Source organism: Platalea leucorodia (genome assembly GCF_965183815.1).
Source record: "Platalea leucorodia genome assembly, chromosome: 2".
Classification (NCBI taxonomy): Eukaryota; Metazoa; Chordata; class Aves; order Pelecaniformes; family Threskiornithidae; genus Platalea; species Platalea leucorodia.
Window position 1 is genome coordinate 4,959,856 of NC_138824.1, and position 25,075 is coordinate 4,984,930.

Here is a 25,075-nt window from a genome sequence, read left to right on the forward strand (position 1 = left end):
GCCCGTTCGTGCTGCTTGGCATGGAAAGGTCTCGCCTACGGAGAGCGTTGCAAGGGGAGCAAACAGCCATTGCCTGGGTGCTGCGGCGGGGGACAGAAGGCACATTTCGGAGCCGTTTGTGCTGTTTTCAGCAAGTGCCCTGGGCACCTGTGACCATCAGAGGACCCGGGAAGCTCTTGTGATCTCCAGGAGAGCTTTTTGTGTAATGGCTTGTGCTGCATGGTTTGTTTGACAGTCTCCGCCTCACAGTCACTCAACCCACGGCTTGTAAATAAATGCAGCAATAGTAACAACAAAAAGCAGCTTTTTTCACCCCCCCCACCCCCCCCCCACCCCAAGATATTTGGTGAATATTTGAGGGGCTGCCTAAGCCAATATTTTAAACACTTCAATGCTGAAAATTCACTTAATGCCTTCCCGGATAGAACTGGAGTACAGTTGCTTTATTTGCTGCTATCCATATCTTTGACTAGAAAATATTTGGGTTCACAACTTAAAAGGGTGTGGAGAAAAAAAAAAGAAAGAACATCATTATTTTCTAACAGGGAACTGAGATAAAGAAAGAGAAATGAAGTGATACAGCCAAGGTTAAGCACTGTCTGTAGCAGAGCCATGGATTAATTCTCTTGAACTGGAGTCCAGTGCCCACCCAAAAGCAGCCCTTCTCTGAGTCCCATAACATGTCTGCTCCCCAAATGTCTTTGTATAATTTAGACAGGGGGCAAAGATTTATTTTTGATTGAGCCGTAACAAAGTTACATTTGTAAAATGTTTACTCTACGTGAACACCAGATAGGAATTATTCTTTTCTTTTTATATACATGTTTCAAAATGATCTGTGCTGGGATGGACAAAACAAAAAAACAACCTGCCTCAGAGTGTATAATTAAAGTTTTTAGGGGCAGTTCAAAGAAACACTGAAAACTTTGCAGAATTAGGGCAGCACTGCATTTTTAATCACTGCCCTGAATTGAATAAAATGACATTTTTGCCTAAAAGTTAATCAAAAGCCTCTGAGAAATAAAGCAATGAGATTTTAATGAACAAATTCTCATGGCAGAAGCTGTGCTTTCCTTTATTTGGAGCTCAGTGCGCACCTCTGGGCATGGGTAAAACAAAAATAACGTGCTCTTTCCTCTCACTTTGTTCTGCTTATGTGTGGAGACGCATCTTCACTGAAAAAAGCAAAGCCAGATATCTCGAGGGGCACTGGAGGAGACCGGACCAGGTGTGGACTCACACTCTGGGTGCTGGACCTAGAAGCAGATGCCGTGGTCCAAATGGGAATTCAGAAATACAGACATGAGCATCTGGAAATGTCAGACTGGGAAGAAAGTCTGGTAGAGCTTTCCACTGTGCAGGAAATACTGCTGTACCTCTCTGAAAGGCTGGGATGGCGTATTGCCACGTCCTGCCCGTTACAGCTTGGTGTGACCCCTACACATCCAGGGTGAAGCAGAAAAGGGGGAGAATGCAAAGGTAAAAAAGCTCTGTCTCTCTGGTCCACACTTAACCAGCAGGCTTAACTCTGCAGGGTGGGGGTCCTTCAGCCGCAGAGATAGATATCAGACCATTTTGAACCTTAAGCCGTCACCCCTTCCTTGTTTGGATTTATTGTTCCCTATAATCCTTTGCTTTTCTTCATGCTGCTTCACTTTCATCTATCCCAGGAGGGCTTGATCCTTTGCTTCGGAGGGAGCTCATGTCTGGCCCTAAAAGCAAAATCCCGCTCCAAAGGCCCATCAAGCTGCACGTCCATCGTGACCCAAGCACTGATGTCCATGCCAGCTCTGATGGCCTTCAGTGTCCTGACCATAACCCTCGCTCCGTGGCATTAGCCATTCCCCATTGGCATTGCACACAAATCCCACCCTAAAAACAGGCTGGAAGCAAAGTATTGCTATTATAAGAGCAATAGGTCTTTTGCTGCTGAACATAGCTGTATTTCCCCTAGGGTGTTTCACACCAAAAGAACTTATTTACAGCACTTGGAAATAGTGTAAAAAATGCACAGATTTACTTCCAGAATATTTGGCAGCTTGCCAGCAATATTACTAAATGCAATTATTTTCCTTAAAAAAATCTCCATGACAAGGCAGTTTAAAGTGGCAAAGGAAAGGACAAAAATTAACAGCGTAATTGAAAAGAACAGTAAATTCTTACCTGTTAATGTTGTTTCTACATGCCCTCTCCCCCAATATTCGGGCTATTAATGAGTTTCTAGAGTTTGGGCCTTTTTTCCCTGCTTAATGGCTTCACCATCAGCACAATAATAACGTGAAACCTACACACTAACCTATATTGAACTGCAGTTCATTACAGCAGAATAACATTTTGAAGGGTTTTAATGTCAGCATCCTTTCAGATGCAGATTACAGCAATACAGAAAATACATTCTCTATGGGACGTACCACATGGGAATAAAAATAATAAAAAAAGAAAATGGAAAGACTTGTTTTCCTCTAGAGGCAAACAGGCTAGTGATGAGATAGGTTAGCCCTAGAAATCAGTGGGAATTCCTTCACCATGGAACAAAATCAAGATACTGATCACTAATGCAGCAACTGAATTATTAAACTCAGATTAATCCCATGTGCCTTCACCTCCTAAATTGGGAGCACGGGTGCCGCTGGCTCCCTCTGCGGTCCCTGGGGTGAGCTAGGTGTTACCAAAGGGACAATCAGCTCTTGGGTGGTTGAATCCTGCCTGAGAGACAGTGGCATCCACTTGTTTCCTCATTTGAAAGGCTGTTTACACCCAGAGTTAGTTGAATGTGGAGAGAGATTAAGGGTCTGTTGCCCTAAACCCCATCAATTTACTGTCCCATCAGGGTCAAACTTTCTCTGAGACTCTTGTGAAGAAGTGAGGTAGTGCCTCACCTTTTCATTTTCAAGAAGCTTCTCGGGGGTTAATGTCTAAAAAGGACAAAAAAGATAAGAGGACAGAAAATACAAGGAATCCATCATCAAGAATGTCAGTGGTTAGAAAGTCGGATCACAAGTAAGGAAAATGTAACAGCCTTCAAGGGAGCTATTTTTCAGTGGAGAATGTAGCATTTGGGATGGTCATGTAGCTAAAGTCTCCTTCTTAGGACTAATATTCTTCATAGGAATATTAGTATCTTTACGGTTGGAGAGCCTGAAGGCACATTCTTTCCCCTGACCTTCACATTTCAAGTGATCACCAAGTCTCTGAATATCTCTATAAGGTAGCTTCAGTAGGTTGCAATAGCCAAGCAATCCCCATGTACTGTTAAAATGGGGAATTTCTTGCAAGTCCTACCTGGAAAGGAGCAGTGTAAGAATTTTGAGGACCTGAAACAGGGAAAGGGATTAGTGAAAATTCCCTTCTGGATCTGCTACTCGTTTTTGTAGTTCTTCACTAACTTCTGCAATTGATGATGGATCTTTAGTGGTAAGGGTTCTGGCTAATTTTTATTTCAAGCTGAAACATCTTGTTAATATTAAGGTTACAACTGATAGGAGACAAGTGAAAGATGACATCCAGCAGATGCCTGATCTTGACCGGGTAATTCTAATTTATTCTTGTCTTCCCCTACTCAAAAGACATAAGGGAAGCTTAATAAAGTATAGTTCATAGCACATTCCTTTTTTTTTTTTTATTTATTGTGAAGAATGTTTTTTTTTTTTTAATAAATCTCCTTTCTGAATTCTCCAGAGTCTGAGTATCACATTTTTGCCTACATAGTTTGCAGAAGAAGCATGTCTGAAGCACACACTCATTTACTGGAAGTACTTTATAATGCACTATTTAATTCAAAGGAGAAAAAAAAAAAAAAAAAGATGATGTTGCTGCAACCACGGTAACAATATTAACAATAGAGTGTATGAAGCCGGAAAGGAAATTACTCAACAAAACACAGTAATAAAAAGAAAATTCACCGTGGATTATCATCTGGGGTATTAACAGATAATTTGTAATGCTAAGATTACACAGTAATTCTGGCACTGCTAATTGCACTGATATATTGAATTGTATTTGGGGCCAGTGATTTGGGTCAACATGATTTGGGAAACAGGAAGGTGAAGGTAAAGAAGACTGAGTAAAAATCCTTCCTCTGCGGAGGATCAGAGCGATTTAGGAGAACCTTGCGCAAGGCCTCTGGTAGCAAGTATAGACAGCACTAGGAGATGAGGTCTGGACAACCAAAGGGAACAAGAAAAACACACAGAAATAATTACCGTTTGCCTATAGCTCCCCTAGTTATTGCAAAACAGCTCTGGAGAGAAGATATTTGGAAAAAGCTGATGAAATTCCGGAGCATGTGGCTTGATCATCGTGACAGCTTTCTGATTTAATAAGAAGCCAAAATGTATACAAGAAACCTAGCGGCAAACAGCACATTGCAGTGTGTTTAACCAAGAGTACTGGGATTTATACCATTTATACCACTGACTATTTTGCAAAAAAGGCTGGTTACCGCCATACACCTCTAAGACTGCTGATGGCAATGGCAGTATTCAAAGGCTTCAGTGAGGTCTGTATCAGACACCACTGAATAAGTGAAAGCATTAGTTAGATTTCTTAACTACCCAGGAGCAATAAAATCATATCATTTCTTTGGCCTTCCTTGTTTGAAGGACTTTAATTATTTCCTGCTGTAATGTACCCCTGTGTTTCTAAATATCTTCTATAAGCATTCAATTCTATCAAGTCCTAATTTCCTATGCAGTTTCTTAAGCACTCCTTCCAGCAGCAGTAATGGCTTAAGCAGTGTGGAAGCAGAAAGTGTGGCGGTTACTGCAAGAAATGATCTTTAAATCATGTATTATGTCAATTAAAATGGCTACGAGTTGGGTCTGTGATGGTAGAGCAGGCAGAGCTATCATGTGAGCTTTCCAGCTCCTGATTGCTGGTACGTTTCAGTTTTACAAAAACCTATGAGAATTTTCCAGAAAGGCAATTTATTTGATGGAAAAGCAAAAGTTAACCGTAACACATTCACTACCTTTCTGGTCAAGTTGGTGAGGCTTGGAGAGCAGGTTTGGATATTGGGCTGGTTGTTTGCTTGACAGTTTTAAAGCTCATTTAAATGCATCCCAGAACAGTAGCGACTAAAAGAAAAATTATTCCTCTCTGTAGGATGTGGGTCCGGCAATGTAAAATGAATTGGTGCTCTTAATCTTGTCACCAGTGAGTAAGTGTCTGTATTGCTATAGTCACCACACCACTTTTGGCACTGACTGGTGATTTCAGAGGTGAAGCCAAAGACAAATGAACCTTGAGATTAAACTGCTCTTCCTAAACAGAGGTGACCAACAGATGCATGGTGGAAGTGTTGGGCTGATCATACCTGCATCCAGTTCACCGCTAAATGGGAGATTTGAGTTCAGCAATGCCATTCTCACCCCTTTTTCACACAAGAAATGCATGCAGAATTGTTTGCAGGATGACATTTCCTACATATTTTTGAATTGTGAAGATGGAAAGAAGGATCTGACTCTGCAGCACAGCACAGTTTGACAGCAATGGTCCTGCAGCCTGAATTTTGACTTCCAGGGTGGTTAGATCTGGTATTTTAGTTCACGTCTACTAATCTCTCAGTCTGCTAGATAAGAAAATGCCACGCTTCAGCAACACTTGTGCTGCAAGAATTTCTTTAGACAATATATCACAATTGAGCATCTCCAGCTTGGTTGAACTGTCTTGAACCATCTGATGCTACTCATCCTGCCTGTGAGATCCTCCTGGCCTCTTGATACTGCCCACATTCTTCCCAAGAGGAGATGACAACGGAGAGAAACATCAGCTCCACTCCGCACATGTACACAGCATTAATCACTGCTGACTTGTCCTGCTAACGAAGAAAACCGCTCCCCCTCTCTACTGCTCCCTCTCATATTTAACCAACTACGTCCCTTGGTGGATATTAACACTAAGCCCAGATTAAAACTAAAGTGAATCCTTAGTTTGCCTCATCTTATTTGGAATAGCCGGAAGTTAAACTGTACTTAGTTTTTTTTTAGAAAAGGGCTGGAACTCCACTTTCACAAAGACAAATTTTAAAAATGCTGTTAGCCCACGTCTAAAGTAACCCTGCAGTGACTGTGCTGAATAAACCAGTAAGCTCTTTATCACATTGAAAGCAAAGAATAAAATGGTTCTTTTTTGTGGGAAGGGATTCTGTATGGGTATATCTACATTTTCTGCCCATGTCTCATGTTCAGATCTAGCTGGGGACTACCAGCATGATTCGTAACAGTTTGGGCAGGTCTGGGGTAAGACTCAAAGGAAATATTCAGAGCCTGTTTCATGAGTGCTTCCACACAAACACTGTCCATCTCTACATCTGTTAGGAGTGCTCTAGGCAGTGCAAAAGCCTGAGGTGCTCAGCGCCCAGTCTGAACAGTCCTGCACGCCCCTGAAGTCAAAGAAAGATCAACAACGCTACAAACTATTGAAGCTGGAGAAAGAGGGATGCTCAAGAGGCCAGCATGTACAGCCATTCTGACTGAGGCAGCATCCAATATAGACGGTTCTCAGCAGCTATTTGTCTAGTTTACACCTAAAAACTTTTAACATTGGAGTTCCCCAGACTCCTCTGACCATCTCTTCTAGTGCCTAACTGCCTACAAGAGGAGGATCTAGGTGGCTTTGTTCAGCTCAGAGAAGAGATGGCTAAAGGGAGATCTAGCTGCTGTCTTTTAACTATTTTCGGTGTGGGGATATACACAAGATGGAGTCACACTGTTCCTGGGGATGCTTGGTGAGTGGACGGGAGGCAATGGACACAAGTTGCGGCAGTGGAAGTTCTGACTAGCTCTTAGAAGAAGAGTTGTTCACAGCGAGCGTGGTCAGCACCAGAGCCAGGGCATAGAGGTTGTGGCCCCTCCATCCTGGGAGATGCTCAAGGTGTAACTGAGGACACTAATGGGACCTCAAAGTTAGCCCTGCTTTAAGCAGGAAACTGGACCAGAGACCTTCAGTGATGCCTTCCAACACAGATTATTCTGTGGTACTGTATTTTTTATTGAAATGTCTTTACACTTAGAAGTATTTTGCTTTTAGTATGTGACTGAATTGCTGCAAAATAAGTCAATTTCTGGAAGACTATTACCTTGTTCTCCTTCATTGTGCTCTTCTCTATATTAAACAATTGCTGGCTCAGTACAAAGCCTGTTCAGGGTTACCTAAGATAATGCCAGTTAACTCCAGGCTCAGATCCAAATGACCACTTCAGGAACTTCAATCTGTCTTGCTGAGAAACAGTGCGAACTGGTATAGGAAAGAGGTTCTCCTAACTTCATTGCCAGACTTCCAGGATCCAAACTCCTCCCTGTGCATGGGTCTGAACTGTTAGTGTAAATTCACAATTCCAGCTTAGCCTAGATGGTCACACTGCAGGATAACCCTTGAGCTACATGAAGTGCTTGCTACATTAGCAACACAGAGTGATGGCATTATCCCTGGACAAGGTGCAGTAACTCGTGTCGTCCCCTCTGTCCCCTTGCTCTGAAAAGTGACCATCCAGGTTGAGTGAAAAGCACTGCTCAACGGAGGAGAAGCCTTTGGGGCTGTTTGAGTGTGCAGGGTCTGAACTCAGGGCAATGCCAGAGTTCAAGCTAACTCTTCAGTGAAAACAAACTCTTAACCTAGTAAAAGTATTCAACCTCCTGGAAAGCCTGGGAACAGTTTAGATAAAGCAACGCATGGCTTTTCATGCCAGCTGCCTGTGCAAGTGATTTACGGACTGTAATATGCCATGGAACCAGAGCACTTCATCGGTTCCCTTAAAGACAGAGGAGTGGATTGTGGCTGCACTTACTGAGAAGTGTATCTGTTCCTTCAAGGCATCACCACTTCTGAAATAAAAGCAAACCTGCTTTTTGAGGGAGCCAGACCTCTCATTTTCTAAGAACACCATAAATGTCTCGGTAGAATTGAGCTTCGACAGCTTTGGATTTACAAACATCAGAAGTAAATTCTGATTATTTATTTTGGATAAATAATGAACAGCATAAAAATTGCTGATGTTAACCTTCATTGGAAAAGTTGGTTTAATGGCCTCCATAAAATCTTCTATTGATGGCAGGTTCATAAAGCTCCATATTGACTTCAGCTAAAGGCTATAACTTCTATCAATACTGTCAACAATTAATATTGACTAATAAAGGTATCCTGTAAACTGAGTCATAGCATTATGTTACTTTATGCTGCCATTAGCAAAATTTCATGTCTTCTTGAAAACATTTCTCCTATAAATCTGGGATTTCTCAAAATAGCCTGTGTGATAGCTAGCAGTGGAGGGCCCAGAGTAACACTGCTTCTGTGCAGAGGGAGGAAACACAGAGCAACATTTGCCTTGGCTAGGCAAAGCTTCTGGGAGGATCTCAGGCTTCATTTTCTCCAACAGCAGGTTTCAGGTTGTGAGGGTCTTGTGTGCAAAAGTTTCTCACACCTTTATCTGTGCCATGCAATTACAAAATGAAAATGTCCAAATTTTGTGTGCAGTTTAGGCTTGTCCTTAGCCCTTCTTCTCTTCCTCCCTTGCAACCTCTGTTTGGATACGTTTATATCACCAGTTCAACTGCAATCCCTATATTGAAATGATATGTCTTTCTCTAAGCTCTGGACTAGTTTTTCTGCCCTGAACCTGGCTGATGTCTCTGCTATCTTCCCAGGAAAGTCTAAGCATCGGCTGAAGCTCCGCAACAGCACAGTTTGGATCGTAATATTTTCCCTTGAGTTCCACCACCCCTTTTTTGTCAATATGAACAATACAGTTACACACCGGACAGCACTGCTCTCTAGATGTTATTTATTCAACAGACTTTGTATTTTTGAGTATGATATAGCCTTTCTCATTCAAAACACTCAACATCTAAGATTGCAAATGCCTACGGTCCAAAGAAACTCCTGCATTTGTCCAGCACGTAAAAAACCTGTAGGTATGTTCTCTAGCTTTCTGTCTTCCCTTTTCTAATTGCTATGAAATGGTGGTTCAACAAATGGTTAGTGTGTCATTAAATTTAAGGGAAGAGGAATTGGAGGTTGTCTCAGTCCTGGCATGAGTACTACTGCCTCTGTTATTAGTTTCAGTAAAGCCTTTCAAGGCACGTGCTGTTGCTAATGTGTTGTTGCTAATATAATTTCATTTGTAAGTGATCTGTAGGTACAAAGTTGCTTTGTACATGTAGAGATAGCATTACGGAAACCAGTGAAAAAGACTCCAGCAGCTAATGTAATTCTTCTCTCTTAAGAAAAAAAAAAAAAAAAAAAAAGACTAAAATTCTGTGCTTTGCTTTTCTTAGTAGGCATGGAAAGAAAAATGTATGGGATAGGATCACAGCTGCTGATACACCACCATGAAAAGCACAAGAAAGAGCCTTAGGTACAGGAGAATGGGATGGAAGTGCAAGGTGTTTGCTTTTAGTGGATTTCTAGTGATTTCTTGGGAGCGTGTAAAACTCTAATTGACCCTGGTGATCCCTCTGGTTTTCTATCAAAACACAAGGCTTGGAAGGAAAATGCTATAATCTGGCACTGCGCATCTGCCTGCCCTAACGGGTGCAAAGCTGTACAATACTACCCTAAGAAACTTAAAAAAAATATTTTAAAGATAATTTAAAAAGAGTATTCTGTACATCCTTTAAACACAAGGCCATTTGTCTTTGAACTTTGCTAATATATCATTATCTCTGAGCAGAAACTTATTAAGCTTCTACTGTAATTTTGTTGGAGTTAAACATAAAATCATGTGGGTGGTGTATGTCTCACCGTGTCATGGCTTCCCAAGGAAAAGTTATCATCGTTTGTCACTATAATACTGTGGCAAAAAGCATAAAGAGAACAAGCAATACAGTCATTTCACATCAGCTTTCTGCGCTGAGCTCAAGCTCCCGATGACTTGTACGCAGCGGCTATATTAAGAAGCAGGCTGTGCCATAATTGAATTAAAGGTGCAAAGGCATATAGGGCTGTGTGAACCCCCAGGTCAAGCTGCAATTGAATCAAAATCCTCTCTCCTTCCTACACTGCTTGGCAGAACTGCTGACCAAAAGGTTCGCAGACCTACAAAAAGCATGCAGGAGTCCCCGCAGCTGGGGACACAAAGTTACAGAGATAAAAAATCTGTGACCTTCAGCTTTTATTTCACACGAAGAAAAAGTCTTCTAAAAATATTTCACCATCGTTTTCCTTCAGAGAGCAGTCAGCTGATTTACATAAATGAAACGGCTCCTGTCAAGGAACCGGCGAGGAAAAGAAGGGAATTATCTGCCCCGAAAATCTGTAGCAAAGATAAGAGCAGCATCAGCCAGGGGAGGGGAGATTTAAATGCTTTTTGCCTGAAAGGTCGCTACAAAAAGCAGAGAGAGTATTACAGCCACTTAATGATCTCTGTCGCTGTGATAAATAAGTAGGAGCTTCTCCAGCAGTTTATTAACAAACACTCTGTAGGACAGTACAAAAGGCCACGACATGGGGCTATTAGAAGAGTGTTTTCACCGAGTCTGATAAAAAAAAAAACACAACACAAAACCTAAGGAAGATTAAGGTGGAGTGGTAAGAAGAGGCATTCCTGGTGGAGCTCAAGGCTGACATCGCATGCGCTGTCACCACTTACCGGTTTCGGTATTCTCATGCTCCGTGTCGGTGAGGGTGAGGTTGGAGTTGGCCCGGCTCGACAAGCAGGAGCTGCGTCCAGACTTGGTGTTGCGTCCCCAGAGCCTCACGGGGTGCTCGGGCGACATGACCACGTCTGCCTCCGTGTCAGCATCCGAGCCGGCGCTGATGGAGTAGCCACAGTGAGGCAGCCCAATATCAGTCCGGTACAAAGTCCCATGTGTGGGTGTCACGTCTTCAAGACCCAGCTCTCGCAAAGAGAAGTTGGCTCCTGGGAGAAAACACAGCAGCCTGGTTACTCTTTAATAGGGGATGGTTTCATCTAGCACAAGACAATGGCAGAACCGTTCATCCTCTCTCTTCAAGTTGGGCACAGCAGCTCCCAAGTCCTAACGTCATACCAAAAATTCCCCTGTTTTGTGGTCTTGGTTAGTGGGAGACCAAGTGACCATGCCAAGACTAATAAGCAGCTGGATTCCTGCTTCTGGAACCTGATGAAAACTCAGGGCATGTTCAATGATACAATCAAATTTGAAAGCAAAGACAGATGGAGAAATAGTGAAATTCTTTAGGAGAGGCAAAAAGTAATCTTCTTGGGAGAAAAGCAAAATGAAGCATGCAGTGATCAAAAGTCCTACCGTACACCTGGCAGCTCTACTACAATAGGAAATTTGAGTGGGTTCTGTTCATTGAAATCCCTGAAATTACATACTGGGGATTTAAATTTCCTTTGGCGATCTCACTTTCCCCTTGTTGACCACTCACACCTTGACTCAGTTTAGCTATTCATTCTGATACATTCACAGCAGAGGTTATTTGGCTGCAAATAGATGCAATTGTTTAGCTGACTAAAAATATAACCTGAAAAATGGCTCTTAAGTTCGTGTCTAGTTACCTGCAGAGCTTCAAAATTGGACTGAATCGATGTGAATGAGGCTTCAAATATTAGCACACTTTGTTCAGAAAGTTGCACAAGAAAGCTGGGGAGAGCAATTAGTGGCTCCATTTTAATCCACATTTATTTATTAATGCGTGCTTTTATTTTTGAGCCCTGAATGTCTTTAAAAGATTTTGGCCACCCATGAATGCCTTTAGTTGTACCGTGCATTTATGCGGCACAATGCACCCCTGCTCCTGTTACGCTATGCCTTGATGGGGTGGATTAAGGAACTTTATCTATAACCGGTAGGAGGCATCAGGCCCTGGATCATGGCCAAACACCAACACCGGTGATCAAATTCAGTGTAGCTGGCTTCTTCCCATTATTTCAATAAGTAAATCCCTTGCAATAAAAAGAGAGGTGGAACCTGCCAAATCTATGCGCAGGCCACACACTCAGTTTTAGAGCAGTGTTTGCAGCTCAGGCATGTTTTGACAAGATAAATCTGAATGCATGATCTCCAGGAAAGTTCAGGACCAAACCTAGCTTTGAAGTTCATACCTACTTGTTATTGAAATCAGTTCATCAGGTCTGGACCTCAAGGTTGTATCCACAACTGAGTTATGATTCTCTCCCTGCTCAAAACCACACATGCATGTGGCTCTCCTCACATTTCCATTTGTTGAAGTTAAATATCACATGCTGGAAAACATGTATCCAATAGAAACAGTCAGATTTCTACTTTTCCGGAGTCTGGTTTCACGCTTGTGGAAACTCCCTGGCTTGTCCCTGAGCCCTGCTGTATGGGGAAGGTCTCTTGTATTATAGCACACATGCATCGTCTGATCAGCTAGCCTGGAGTAGATGCTATTTTATTACACTTTTTAATTTGGTTGGCTATGCAGCTCATAGTGAGCAGAGAGAAGATGTTTGAATGCAAGGTGAATAATGGGACTGGACAACATTTCCACATAAAGCTTGGAGAAGGAACTGTTTGACGTCAGGAAGAAATAACCATAGTTCAGCTGGCTACGGATCTACAGCTGAGAGCGCTCAAACTATATAAAGCATTCATGAACCTCACACCTTTTTAATTGACCAAACAAGATTAAAGCTTTCAGACAGAGTGGACAGATAAGGTTGCTTGGGGCTCACACCTCTGTCAAATCCTAGGGCCTTGCTCAGGGAGCACAGTGCAAGGTTGTGGCAAATTAATCCATTTAACTTGATTGCAAAGCAGTCTGAGAGAGCATCCTCTGCTGCTCCACGGCATGAGGCAGCAAATGAACTTGACCTAAGTTATAAACGTAAGGAAGCAGTCTCTCTCCAGAGACTTCTCTCGTCTCTTCCAGTTTTGACTTTTGTGCAAGGCCAGATAGTTTTTAAACCATCCTCCATGGAGTACTGAAAAATGTCATCTTTTGGTTTTGTTTGCACGTTTCAGTCACTGATGGCGAGTTCCACCTTCCCCTGAAACAAGCCAACATCATCAGACACATCAATGTGCAGCGTGACTGATGCTCTCCAGTAACAGTAGCTCATAAATTATGAAAAATGGCTGCTACAATTAACTGAAAATCAAATTTATTTGCAATAAACAGCAGGAGATGCATCGATTTTCATATTCTATGCTCACTGTTGCCTTTTAAGCTGGAAGAACTCAAGTCAATAAAAGGAAGATAATAAATATCTGAGGCTTTTTAATTCAGATCTGGTCTATTTTTTCCTGTGCTGACTTGCGCGTTTGCTGGCACTCTCACTCTAGCTAAAACCATTTAAATGCTGACTTGTTTATTTACTGAATTTATTTGGTCAATTTGAAATGTTTCCCTCCTCTGCCTTCCAAACCAACGCAGGAGAGAAATTCACTTTGCCTTGTTGATGTCGAGCACGCTAATAAGGCTTGGTTTCAGTTGGCATGAACCCAAGCAGCACCACAAAGTGAGGTCCATTCATGGCTTTGTGCCAGTGGAAAATGTGCCACGGAAAGTCTGGGGTAATTGTTAACACTCTTCAGGCCAGTCTTGGGACTTTCAGGATAAACTGGGAGAAAATTATAAATTGAAAAATCTGTGGGTGATGTATCAGAAGTAGAACTGGTGCCCTGATGTTGTTAATCTTAACTTCTTCTCAATTAATTTCAGCCACTTAGACCAGTGGTTTTCACTATTTCTCAGTACCCAACAAAATTTTCCTAGGGAAGTATGAACTTGTGTATAGCAAATTTATACTCCCTGTCAGCAGACTGGCTTTTCTTATTTATCTTTTGTGGGCTTCTTAGGAGACGTCCATGGACCTGCATGGCCTCATAGACCCTCAGGTTGAAAACCGCTGACCTGTACTAATTCACATCTATCCTGCATGGTGAATATATTGTATGAAGTGAGCAAACTCAGTGACCTAAAAGGTTTCCTTTTCTTTATAACTTCGTAGATTCCTTAGAGGGGATGAAGTACTTCAGAGTTGCTAAGAGGGAAACTCCTTTTATGATTGCAAAGTATTACTTACAACACCTATTGGCCCTTTTGTTAATTATTGCCTGTTGTAGTTATCCTGAAGTACAAACACCAAAGCCATGTGCACAAAGATACTTCTGCAAGTCATTTTGCTTGTGCATGCTTTAAAGATGAGTCTTGCAGCAAAACCACAACTGCATGGTGTTTGAAGTGTGAAATTAAGCAGCCCCCAAGTTAAACGAGTGCAGTTGTATGCATTCCCTTTGGGGAATCAGCTTCTCCAAACCGCAGAGGGTGTGCTCAGAGCAGCCCGGGTCAGCTCTTTTATGCTCATTGTCTGGAATGCTGCCTACTCCATTTGACTCGCTTTGTCATTTTATGCTTTTCTTGATGGACTTCTAAAAATAATTTATATGAAGCCCTGCTTGGTTTCTGAACTAAGCCATTTGTGTCTCTACAGAAAACTGAAGATGAGACTGTAGCAGGGGCCAGAAATCTACCTCACGTAGGCAACAGCAGCAGTGAAAATATGACTGCACTGACTTCAGGCTAGCGATAAAAAGGAGAATATCTGGAATCTGTATTAGGACTGCGGAGCCCATGCTGACCCGTGAACCTCCACATCTTCACAGCTCCTGTGACCCAGATTCACTAAATGGAGTCTTAAAAGTCCTAAAAGTGTTTTTTTACCACTCTTCTAATATTGGAGCAAGTTCCCATCTCAAACCTACAGCCTGCAGGCCATGCACAATGCTGAGGGTGGTTCATCCCATCTGCAGCTCAAATGCCTCCCTTCTTCCAGGCTTCTTGGGTTTTGCTCTAGCCCAAATGGGCAGTGTGGACAGTGGCACCCTCCCCTGGTTGTCTTCTGCCTGGGGATCCTTGTTGACTTTCTTCATGACAGAGAAGGCACGTGGCGTAGTGAAAAGGTCTCCTGAGGAGGCAGGGACTTTCCACGCCATGTCAGTACTGTGCAGCATGCGCATAGGAGGTCTGGTCTCATGGTGGGAAGTGGAAAAGGGCTATTGGAGGCAGAAAGACTAAGACACAGAAAATGACACAGAAAATGTGTCTTAGTAGATGCTAATGAACACAGGCTAGTGGTATCCCACTTAAGGACATTGGTTTGCACACATCCTACATCTGTGCAATACAATGAAGATGTTCCTTGTTGCTTTCTTTCCTTATATCTTGCTTTTGGCCTCAGAATCCTTCAAAGGTAGCCTCCCACCCAGCCCCAGCTCTCAGCTGATTAACTCCTGCTGGTTGCAGCAGCATCTGCTGAAATGTTCTCACCTGCTCGGCAGAATTCATCGGCCTCCTGGTGCACCATGTCTTTGACCCGATTGCTGTAGGTCAACCTGGAATCTTGATCATAAGCCTTCAGGGTCTCGCTGGAGCTGTAGGACTTCTGGGGTACCTTGCTGTCCTCACTCTCAGCTGAAGAGCTGGTGTAGCGACGCTCAGTGTCGCGGCGCCGAGTCAGAGATCGATACGGTTTCCTTTCTTTTACATCCATGGCACCCTTGTCTGACTATTCAACATTAAAATAATGACGTCCGTGTGGTGGTCAGATTGGAATAACCTGAAAGAGAGAGTAAAAGAAATAGGATCTAGGTTCACGCCTTTGGGCACCCAAAGGCTAATTTGCCTTCTTTATACAGTCTTGCAATGAACAAAAAAGAGGTTACTTAATGGACTGCAGGAAAACCCTCTTAGAACCATTACCGATGGAAAGCAAGGGTCAGTTATGTGCAAGTCATTTAATAACTGCCACAACTAGCGGGACACACACATGCAGCAACCTGCTTCTGTCTGAACTGGGCACGCACTTGGGGATTGGAAACTGATTGCGATTTTCTATGTCTTCTTTCCATGGGAAGCGATTCAGACACCTCCAGGAGGTATGTATTCAGTACATCAGTCACCTAATCTCTGGGAAATCAGGCCATGATGAAAAGTCTCTATTTGGGCAGACAGAGGACTTTGGAAAAATGCTGTCCTATAGTTTTAAAAGTGTTGTGATAGATCGTGAGGTTAGAAGGAATGAACAAAAGAATGAGACAATGTAAGAAGGCAAGTGGGAAGGGAGAGGGAAAAAAGAAGAATGAAGGGGTGAGATATGGATGGAAATCAGATGAAAATGTCTTCCTATTCAGAGAGCTCATCTTTACTCAGCTGGAAATATATTAGAACTTAAGCAGAGTTGAGAAAGTGTAAATAAATGATAGTGCTCTGCTTCATGTACCAGCATGGCCTGGGATTTATGCCTGTGGGAAAACCAATATATATATGCACTGGTATGCAAGCCCACACATCTGCACGCAGGGAAAATTGATATCAGAAACATGTATTAGAAGTATTTTTGTCAAAATAATTAATAAATTGTCTTTTCACTTTAAGTTTATTAGATTCAACAGAAGCCACAGAAAAAAAGTCAATGACTTGCAGCAAGATGGTAAAATATGTTTTTGAATACCTAAACTGGTTTATGAGGAAAAATACTGATAAAACCCACAAACCAGACATTGAAATCTGTAATTACAGGCTGAGTTTCTCAGGAACTGAGTCCTCCTGACCACTGAAGAACAGAAGCTGAGTCTTTAAATGCCACACCAGGATATTGTTGTTTACTAGCAGTACTTAAAAACAGAAAGGAAGAAGATCGGGAAACACCGATCAGTTCTTGGTCTTTTTCATAGCAAATATGTACAGAAAGGCATTGGCAAGGACTGAGTCATATTCTGTTGGCTTTTCTCTCTTGAAAGGCTAAATCCTGAACATACTAATAAAATCTTACTCCTCCATGACTCTTAGACCCCAGCCTTGCTGCAGATGCTGTGCCCTGGATTTGTGTTGCAGCACAACACAGCTATGGTACAATAGGCGAGGATGGATGTGCTGTGAGCTGTGCAGGTCAGCTTAAGGGGATGTGGTGTAATGTAGCATTTGTGGCTCTCAAAACTGTGAGCCTGTGAAGGATGGAAAGCTCTTAGCACAGGTTCTGATAACCTACAAGTCATAAGACTAATGCAGGAGCTTGAAGACAATGTTTTATTACGAATTCCTCACTTGCCAAGCTGTCACAAGCATAACTAAGAAAATTCTTGAGTTGAAGAGAGACTGCAGGAGGGAGCAAGAGCTGCAGGACAGCTGTGAGATACCTGCAGCTGGGCAAAGCAAAAGAGGGTCCCACTCCTGTTTCTGCAATTCTGACTTTGCTAAGACTGCTCTCTGGGTTTTGTCCCTTTAACCTCCAAAATGAACTTTGCAATGACACAACCCAGTTCCGACAGCTTGTACGGTTTCTGTGGCACTCTTCCCGGAAATTAAGACACTACTTTAAAAAAAAAATCCACTTAATTCTCTCCCAATCTATTCCAGTGATGGCAGCAGACCAAGTTCACACTTCCTATTTGTCAGCAAAATGCATAGAAACTATCGAACACAAATGGAAAGATGGGGGAGAAGGGAGAAGTGTCTTATAATTGAGCTTTACTTAAGTCATCCGCAGAGATTTGAGCACCACTTTGATTTTAAACATGTGTTTAAATCCACCACACTCACTGACTTATATTCATTCATGTTCAATACAGTGAATGCAAATGGGATTACTCACCAGCCAAAATTTACACACGTTAAATGTTTTGCAGAGTAAGGGCCTGAGAGGTGCAAAAACTAAGGCCTGAATGTAGAAGCAGTAGTGAACAAAATGGTGTTATGCTAAAGGACCAATTTAACATAGTCATAGTGTGTAAGAGATCTGCCAAATATTGGTAGATATTTTGCTGCATTGAAGCAAACATATTGGTACTTTCACACTGGAGAGAGGTAAAAATAATAGAGCATCTGATCATTTTTCAGTGCACTGTCTTCCTCCCTTAAAAAAAACAGAGCTTCTTATGGCTTGAAACATTGTGACTTTTTTTTTTCCCCAATTGTTATTGAATTGGTTTGTCTCCTTTATACCATCTCTGTTTGTGTGAAATCCTCGAAAGGAGCAGGCTTGTTATACCTTTTACTGAAACACCTTAAAACAGGCTCCTTCACAATGGTGCTGTAGTAAGAGCTGTTATAATGAACACTGAAATTGTGGTTTATTGTCACGGGGGATGGAGATAGCAAAATGTGAGCGAGAAGCAGTTGCTATACTCTATGAGAAAGAAATGAGGAAAGGTGGCTTCTATCTGCTCATGAGTATTGCAGCAATTCCTACCAAGGGCTAGTCATTTAAAAACCCTCTAGCGGGAGAGGCACACGTGCCAAGAAAACCTTTCTGCACAGTGAGAGCCACAAGGTACAAACAGGGTCTGTAATTACCATTAGTAACCTTGCAACTTAGGAAATGGCCAGAAAACCATCAGGAAATTGACTGAATTCCCACCAGATGAAGGTTTTTCTTTTTGTAAAGAAAGGTGCTGAAAAACTGAAATTCCTCCTACAGTTGATCAAAAATAGCCCTGTAAATTTGCACCATTCACATACACATTCCCCTATAACAGTACTTCAATTCCCAATTCATTCATGTCTTTATAAATTTAACTCTCCTCAGCCCTTTCTTTCTCTCTCTCTTGCCGCTTGTAAGGAGACACTTTTCAACTAGAAAGGTCACCCCCAAAACACATAATGAAGTTTGTTTTTTTTTTTTTTTAAAGAAGGGACTGTTGCATTTAAATGACTTAAGTAAGTTTCCAGCACCTCTCCATGGACATGCAGTTCTTGTCATCTCATTTTTATGGCCCAATTCCCAGATGTTTTAGATACCTTGCTTTCAATGGAGTTGTTTCGTCAGGGAATTTGCCTCATAGTGTTTCTGTGATAGATGATTATTATTTTTTATCTGCTACTCCTTGTGTCTTGACTTCACTTCTGCTACAATTTCACCCGTGCCATCAACACCTCACATTTTTCCTGGCTTCTCTGGCACACCACAAATAGAAAGAATCACACTCGTCTCAGTTACATACTCAAACACCAGTTTCTTTCCGCCCCTAGCTCATGATTGCTCCTCATAATTTTAAAAGCTTCCATAAACTTGCTGGACCTGATATAAAAAACCAAGGCTTCTAATATTGTCCTTTGCATCTCTTCACTCTTTCTCCCTCCATAAAAGTACAAAAGCCTTCTGCTCTGAACCAGTTCTATTTGGAAAGGACTTTCTTGTCCTGTAATGCAGTGTTGCTGGCTCAGTTTGATCCTTTCATCATACTGCTGTCTGCATAACATATCAAATTTCACCTTCTTTTTTTTCTCCAGGCCAATTAATGGCAATAGCCGTTCTTATTTTTGTCAGCCCTCTGAGTGTACAATCCCAGCTGGACCACAAACTGGTTTGGAGTACAATTCACAATGGAAGCATCCTTCAGGCTTTACTTACTCAACTCAGAAAAATCCCACTGACCCCAGAAAGGGTTACTCACATGCTAAAGCCTGTGAAATCAGACTCCTTGACATAGTTATATTTTTCAGAGGTGTGGGACTCTTCTTGCATCCTTGCATATATGTCAAGAAGCGGAACAAAAAATCAGCTTTCTAGTTCTGGTGCAGTAGTGCAGTAAACACAATGCTTATTTGCAGCTCTTTTTATTTTGCTTTTGCTTTGGTTGGCTCCCAAATAATCCTTTTTATTATGTTTTATCCTTTATATCTATCCTCCTCATTCTCGGTTCTGTTGCTTTTTGTTGCTCTTTGGAGCTTTGATTAACCGCACCGGCTTTGTGCTGCAGAATCGCACTCAATGAATGGCAAGGGGAATGATTTATTTTCTGAGTCACCGCTCAAAAGACAAACTTCCATCAATCAAAAACCAGACAAGAGAGTGTGACACCACAAAGCGATATGCTAGGAGGCGCTTACAGCAAAAGGGACAGGTGGTCTTTGATAGCTGACTTACATTGCAGGTCACTAATCACAGAGATTAACAGCAAGGTGATAGACAGCGCCTGTTCTGGAAGGCAGCATGTCATATCATCCAATTTTCTGTCAAAATGTGAGGGTTTAAATGGTAGCGGTAGCTTTATGTGTTTTCTATATAGTTATGGCAACAGGGTGTTGAGAAAGCTGGAAGAGTGAAATACCTTGTCTCTATGAAAATGCGAGCATGAATCCTGGTGGGTTGATTCGGTCCACCTTTGTGCTGGAGGAAGGAAAGCGACTTCCTATAGTTGTTTGTTTTCCTCCACAAAACTGCCTATGCAAAAACGGCATCGTCTTACTTGGCAGGGCCTGGTTTTTGTCTTCTTAAAGTAGATCTTCTCATTCCACTGCTTAGGGCAATTTTTTATTGCTGCTGCCCTTTGTAGAATGAGCACAGCCACAGAATACCGAGCAGCAAGCTGCATTTTATTTTCCGTCCTTTGGGCTCCACAAATCAAATCATTAACTAAGACCTAATGCTGATAAGTAGTGAGCAAGTATCCTTTTCTTCACTTTATAGAGGAAGAGATGAGGCATGGGAAGTCAAAGTGACTTGCTTAAGGTGGTACAAGAAGAAAGCAAGAGAACTGAGAGGAGAGTCGTGATCTCCCAGGCACAGTCTGATATTGAGCCCTGGATTTTTTGAGAATCAAGTCACATAAGCACAGCAGAATACTTAATTTAAAAAATCTTGGCCAATGCATGTCTGAAATCTTTGTGTGAGAAGAGTAGTATGAACCTCAGGTATTATTAACAAGATGCTCTTTCATGTTTGGATAGTGCCTTTCAGTCAGAAAGACTGTGGAGCATGTACAATTGCAGTTGCGTCTGACCAGTGAAATCCCATGGTGAATGATGAAAACCCCACTCAGAGTCAAAAGAGAGAAAGTTTTTCGCCACGTTGTACATTAATCTCCAAAACACCAACAGATATTGGGGTCGGACCAGCAATGTTATTTGGGAAGTTAGCTCCAACTCAGGATCCTAAGCTGCAACCAAAGATGTTGTGAGTTCAGATACTTAAATGACTTTGTGGCTGTGGTTATTAATGTCCTACACCAAGTCATCACTTCACATTTAACATCTTCTTTGAAACCGCACAGTCCACTGTGGCAGTCGCACCACACTTCCATGAGGATGTAAATGCCGGGTTTGATGCTCCGTATTCTGGTTTCATGACACAAAATGTTGAACCTGGGAAATCTTATTTGGTCATTTCCATTTGTCCAGAAAAATCTGTGATATTGCCTGCCATTCCGCACCAAGTCTAAAACACAAAGCTGGTATAAATGTAGTGTTGAATGTTCTGATGTATTCAGCAGATATTTAGGCATGTACTTAGGGGCAATTCAAATCAAATTTGTATTGCCAGGTGATCAGAGGCTGCAATGATCTGATCTTAGCAAATACACAACCATGGCGTTAACAGTGTGATGCTATTTACCAGGTTTCTGGGAGATTCTTCTATAACATAAAAGACTCCTGTGTTTTTTATTAAACTTTAAGCTTCAGATTTATAACAGAGGTTCAGTCCCAGGAGGTCTTTGTAGGAAATAAATTAAGCTGTAGGTATAACATCCTCTCACATTTTTGGCAAAGGCTTTGGAAAGAAGCAGGCACAAGAGAGAAGAATGAAGAGTCGGGTTAACACTGCTTGGATTCAACCCAGTGCTCAAAGTAACAAAAACTCCCTTTTCTGGTCTCAACCACTAAGCCTTTCTTCTACTGCTAAGAGACTTGCTAGGCAATTGGTAACGTCCTGTCCGAAAGATGTGGTTTCTGACCTTTTCGTGACTAAATCTAAAACTGCAATGAGCTGGAGGCCCAGAAAAGCTTGAAACAGTAGTTGAGATTTGAAGTATGGTGGGAAAGCATGAAGGGGGCTGGAATGCAATTATCTCAGTTATTTCTGGTTTACAAACCCTTAAGTCTTCCCTCATGGGCTGCAGCCTTTAGCCTGTACTAGGGGAAGATTTTGGGGCCAGAAGTTAAAAAAGCTTTCACATAGTTTTTGACTAGTATAAGCAGTTTGCAGCTGCAGTCATCAGAACCCTACTCTGGTTTCCTCCAAAGTGGAAATTACTTTGGAAACAATCTTGGGTTTATATTGAAATACTCTTTATGAGTCTATTTAGCCATTGTTGGATGAAGTGGGTTTTCTTCAGAACCTCAATTTAATAGATAATGCATAAAGGTATTTAAATAATAAATGCCAGAAGCGCCAGCCTGACAATGTAGACCGATTTAGGTTCAGCCTGCAGATTTTTCCTGACTCACTATGTCAGACTCAAGGTTTGGGTGTGTGATATTCCAGACATCCACAAACTGTGTGAAACCAGCCTGTGTATCAGCAAGTCCCAGAGTGAGAAAGAGCTCGTGGCATCAAATGCAGGTAGTCACTGAATTAATCCCACTAAAGCATTCCCATTCTCCCTCCATCACCCACCATCTGCTAATTTGGGCTCTCACATGGGATACAGGAGACTAAGATTTAAGTCCTTAATTTGAATCAGACAGGAGGAAGTCTTGAATATGTCTAGATGAAAGCCCTAGGCACAGGTTTCCTCAATCTGCTTGGAGGAGTCTTTCCTTTTTCCTCCAGAAAAGAAAAAACAGTCAGTTTTTTCTTCTGAAAAACAAGAAAATGTATTTGATAATCTCTAGTTATCTCCTAGACAATAAGAAAAGACTCGTACAAGGCTCACTCAGGGTGGTAAGCTTTGTACTCACTCTTGGGTAAGCTTTGTATCTAATTCTTAGTCTGCTGTGGCCTACAGGGAACTTTTATAATAAAATGGTGGCCCATACGAAAATGTAGCAAGGATCCCAAGACAACTCCCGTGCACACCTTGACTCATTCAACCTCTTTATCCCACCATTTGGTGAGGGAATTCCCACGCTTAGACACACTCCCTCTGTATCCCTGTTTCTCTGCCAAGTAAACTGAACAAGGAAACTATACATCTTTATTACCCCTGTATGGACTTGATGCAGTCATAGGCAATGCTTGCATTTCTGTGAGCTTCTAGGAAAAATAGGGAGAAACAAAAGCTCTTATTTACATATAGCTATACAAAGCAGAACTATCAATCTTGGTAAGGCATCAGGCCAACTGAACTGTCTTTTACACAGGAAAACTTTTTACAGGGTTGTACATTAACTGCTCAAATAGCTGACTACACTCAACAACTTCATGCCTGTTGTGTGTCATGCAGTTGTGTCTAGGAGTTGACCATCCTGTGAAGAGGTCCTGAAATCATGCATAGGAGAGTGATTATACTGGGTCAAGGACCATCAAGCCCTGTATCCTGTCTCCCAGTGGTAGGTGCTTTGGAAAAGAAGAAGGGGAAGGGGGTTAGGACCAGTGATTTAAGGAATAAGGTTGGTCCTTCCTCTTGATACACTTCTGAAAGTTCAGCAAATTTCATAGCAGGACCACTGGGGTTGACAGTCCTTCATGGACCTGTTCTCTGAGAGTTCGTCTAATCCCATTTGACTCTTAAATACTTTCGGTCTTTGCAACATCCTGTGAGTAGTCCTCCAATGTGATTGTGTGTTGTGTGAAAAAGCACTTTTCTCCTTTAAACTCGCTGCCTGGTGTGTACAAGTCTTGTGTTTTCCATGGGGATATTGATGGGCTCACAGCTCTTTCCATGAGAACAAGGCTTTGAACTCATACCCACTCTCACATGTATCTTATTTATCATTATTATGCATTATTTCTGCTCTCATGGAAGAGAACTGAATGAAGGCTGGGAATCTTTTAGGAAAGAGGGCAAGTCCACTTTTTCTCCCTGCAGTCACCACTGCAGGCTCTAATCCTGCCTCTAAAAACATTGACACTGTCAGGAGTGTCTGTGCTTGCTGCAGGAAAACTAAGAAAGAGAAAACCATTGGTAGATAAAGTTGAAAGCATAAACCTTGTCATTTATCTGTATCCTTTCGTAAAAGTGTCATGTTGGTGTGCACCTCATATGTGAAACAGAGCTCAGAGCCCATCTCCTGTTCTACACCCTTGGGATGCAGCCTAGTGTCTGAGCTGCTCACAGGGTGACAGCTTGAATTGAAGGAGAGGTGTAACGTAAAACTTGCAATATCTGACATTTTTTTTTATTTTTTTTTCTTTTTTTTTTTTTTTTTTTTTTGGCTTGGCTGTGAAAATAATAGACTAATAGTTTATGCTTGCATTGGCTTTCACTACTGCAATTAAATGGCCGGTATCATAGGCTCAGCTGAATTTGGAGGAATAAACTCAAACGTATGCTCAAAAAGCATTGCTAGGGACAGATTCAGTTTGTACCTGCCATTTATTAACACTATTTATACAGATACTCTGCAGACCAGTATGACAGAGAGCTCCCTGCAGCAGAGGGAAGCTCTCACCTAATCAGGCAGGACAACCAGCATAGGGAAAAGTCAGTATTAGTGTCCCGCTTCCGCAGGCAAAGGCAAGTACCTTGTCCAGGTCACAGTATTCGAGTAACTAACACCCAAAACTTCTGCAGGATTTGTCACAAGGCCAACCTGTCCTTGTCTTACTACAGTATCATGTGTAAAATTGTCCCTGCTCTTGTCGCAGATGCTGTGGTACTGGGTATTCTGTCCTTGCTTTCCTTCAGCAGGGAAAGAAAGAAGTCTGTTTTCTTGTGCTGATAAAATCCCCCAAAGAGTCCAACTTCAAACTAAGTTTATTAAAATATGAATTATCTATAAAAAGACTGCAAAGGCCCATGAATTGATTTCTGATTTTCTATGGACTTATTTTAGGACTTCTCTGTGAAATAATCAGAGTGCATTGAGAGATGCTAGGGATTGATTAATCAGTATAACCCCTACTGTGTCCAAAGCTTAACTTTCAATTACACATCAAGCTTTTGGAGTAGGCGGTATATTTTTCTTAGGTAAAATGCCTATGGGGGAAAAATAGAGAGATAAAAATAGCAAATTAGAAATAGAAAATAATTGCTATTTGGTTTTTTTCTTAAACAAAGGGCTCCCTCATTGGTGTAACAAGGAGAGGTATCTAAGATGAGATTTTAAGCAGATGCAATCCCTCTTACAAAAAGAACTCCATCCGGCATCCCCACAAATCACTGTCTGCTTGACACTGACTACATTCTGGCAAGAGGACTTACACCTGATTGCTGGGTTGCAGCTCAGCTCTGACAAGTTCGTACAGGGTACGGACCTCCAAAATAGACCTCGATGCACTCTTCCAGATGTACAAATGCTGCAGGAC

General features: G+C 41.9%; 1 protein-coding gene across 1 annotated transcript in view; it reads right to left on the reverse strand.

Annotated features, from left to right (window-relative positions):
• TENM4 (teneurin transmembrane protein 4) overlaps window positions 1-25,075 on the reverse strand; it is a gene marked incomplete at its 3' end in the record, with an annotated part of 426,912 nt that overhangs the window by 356,977 nt on the left and 44,860 nt on the right. Inside the window, exons 2-3 of the mRNA XM_082337632.1 lie at window positions 15,217-15,505; window positions 10,586-10,855 (exon numbers count right to left, since the gene is read on the reverse strand). Coding sequence (XP_082193758.1) covers window positions 10,586-10,855; window positions 15,217-15,439 — 493 coding nt within the window. The 5' untranslated portion in view covers window positions 15,440-15,505. The remainder of the gene's footprint in view (window positions 1-10,585; window positions 10,856-15,216; window positions 15,506-25,075) is intronic.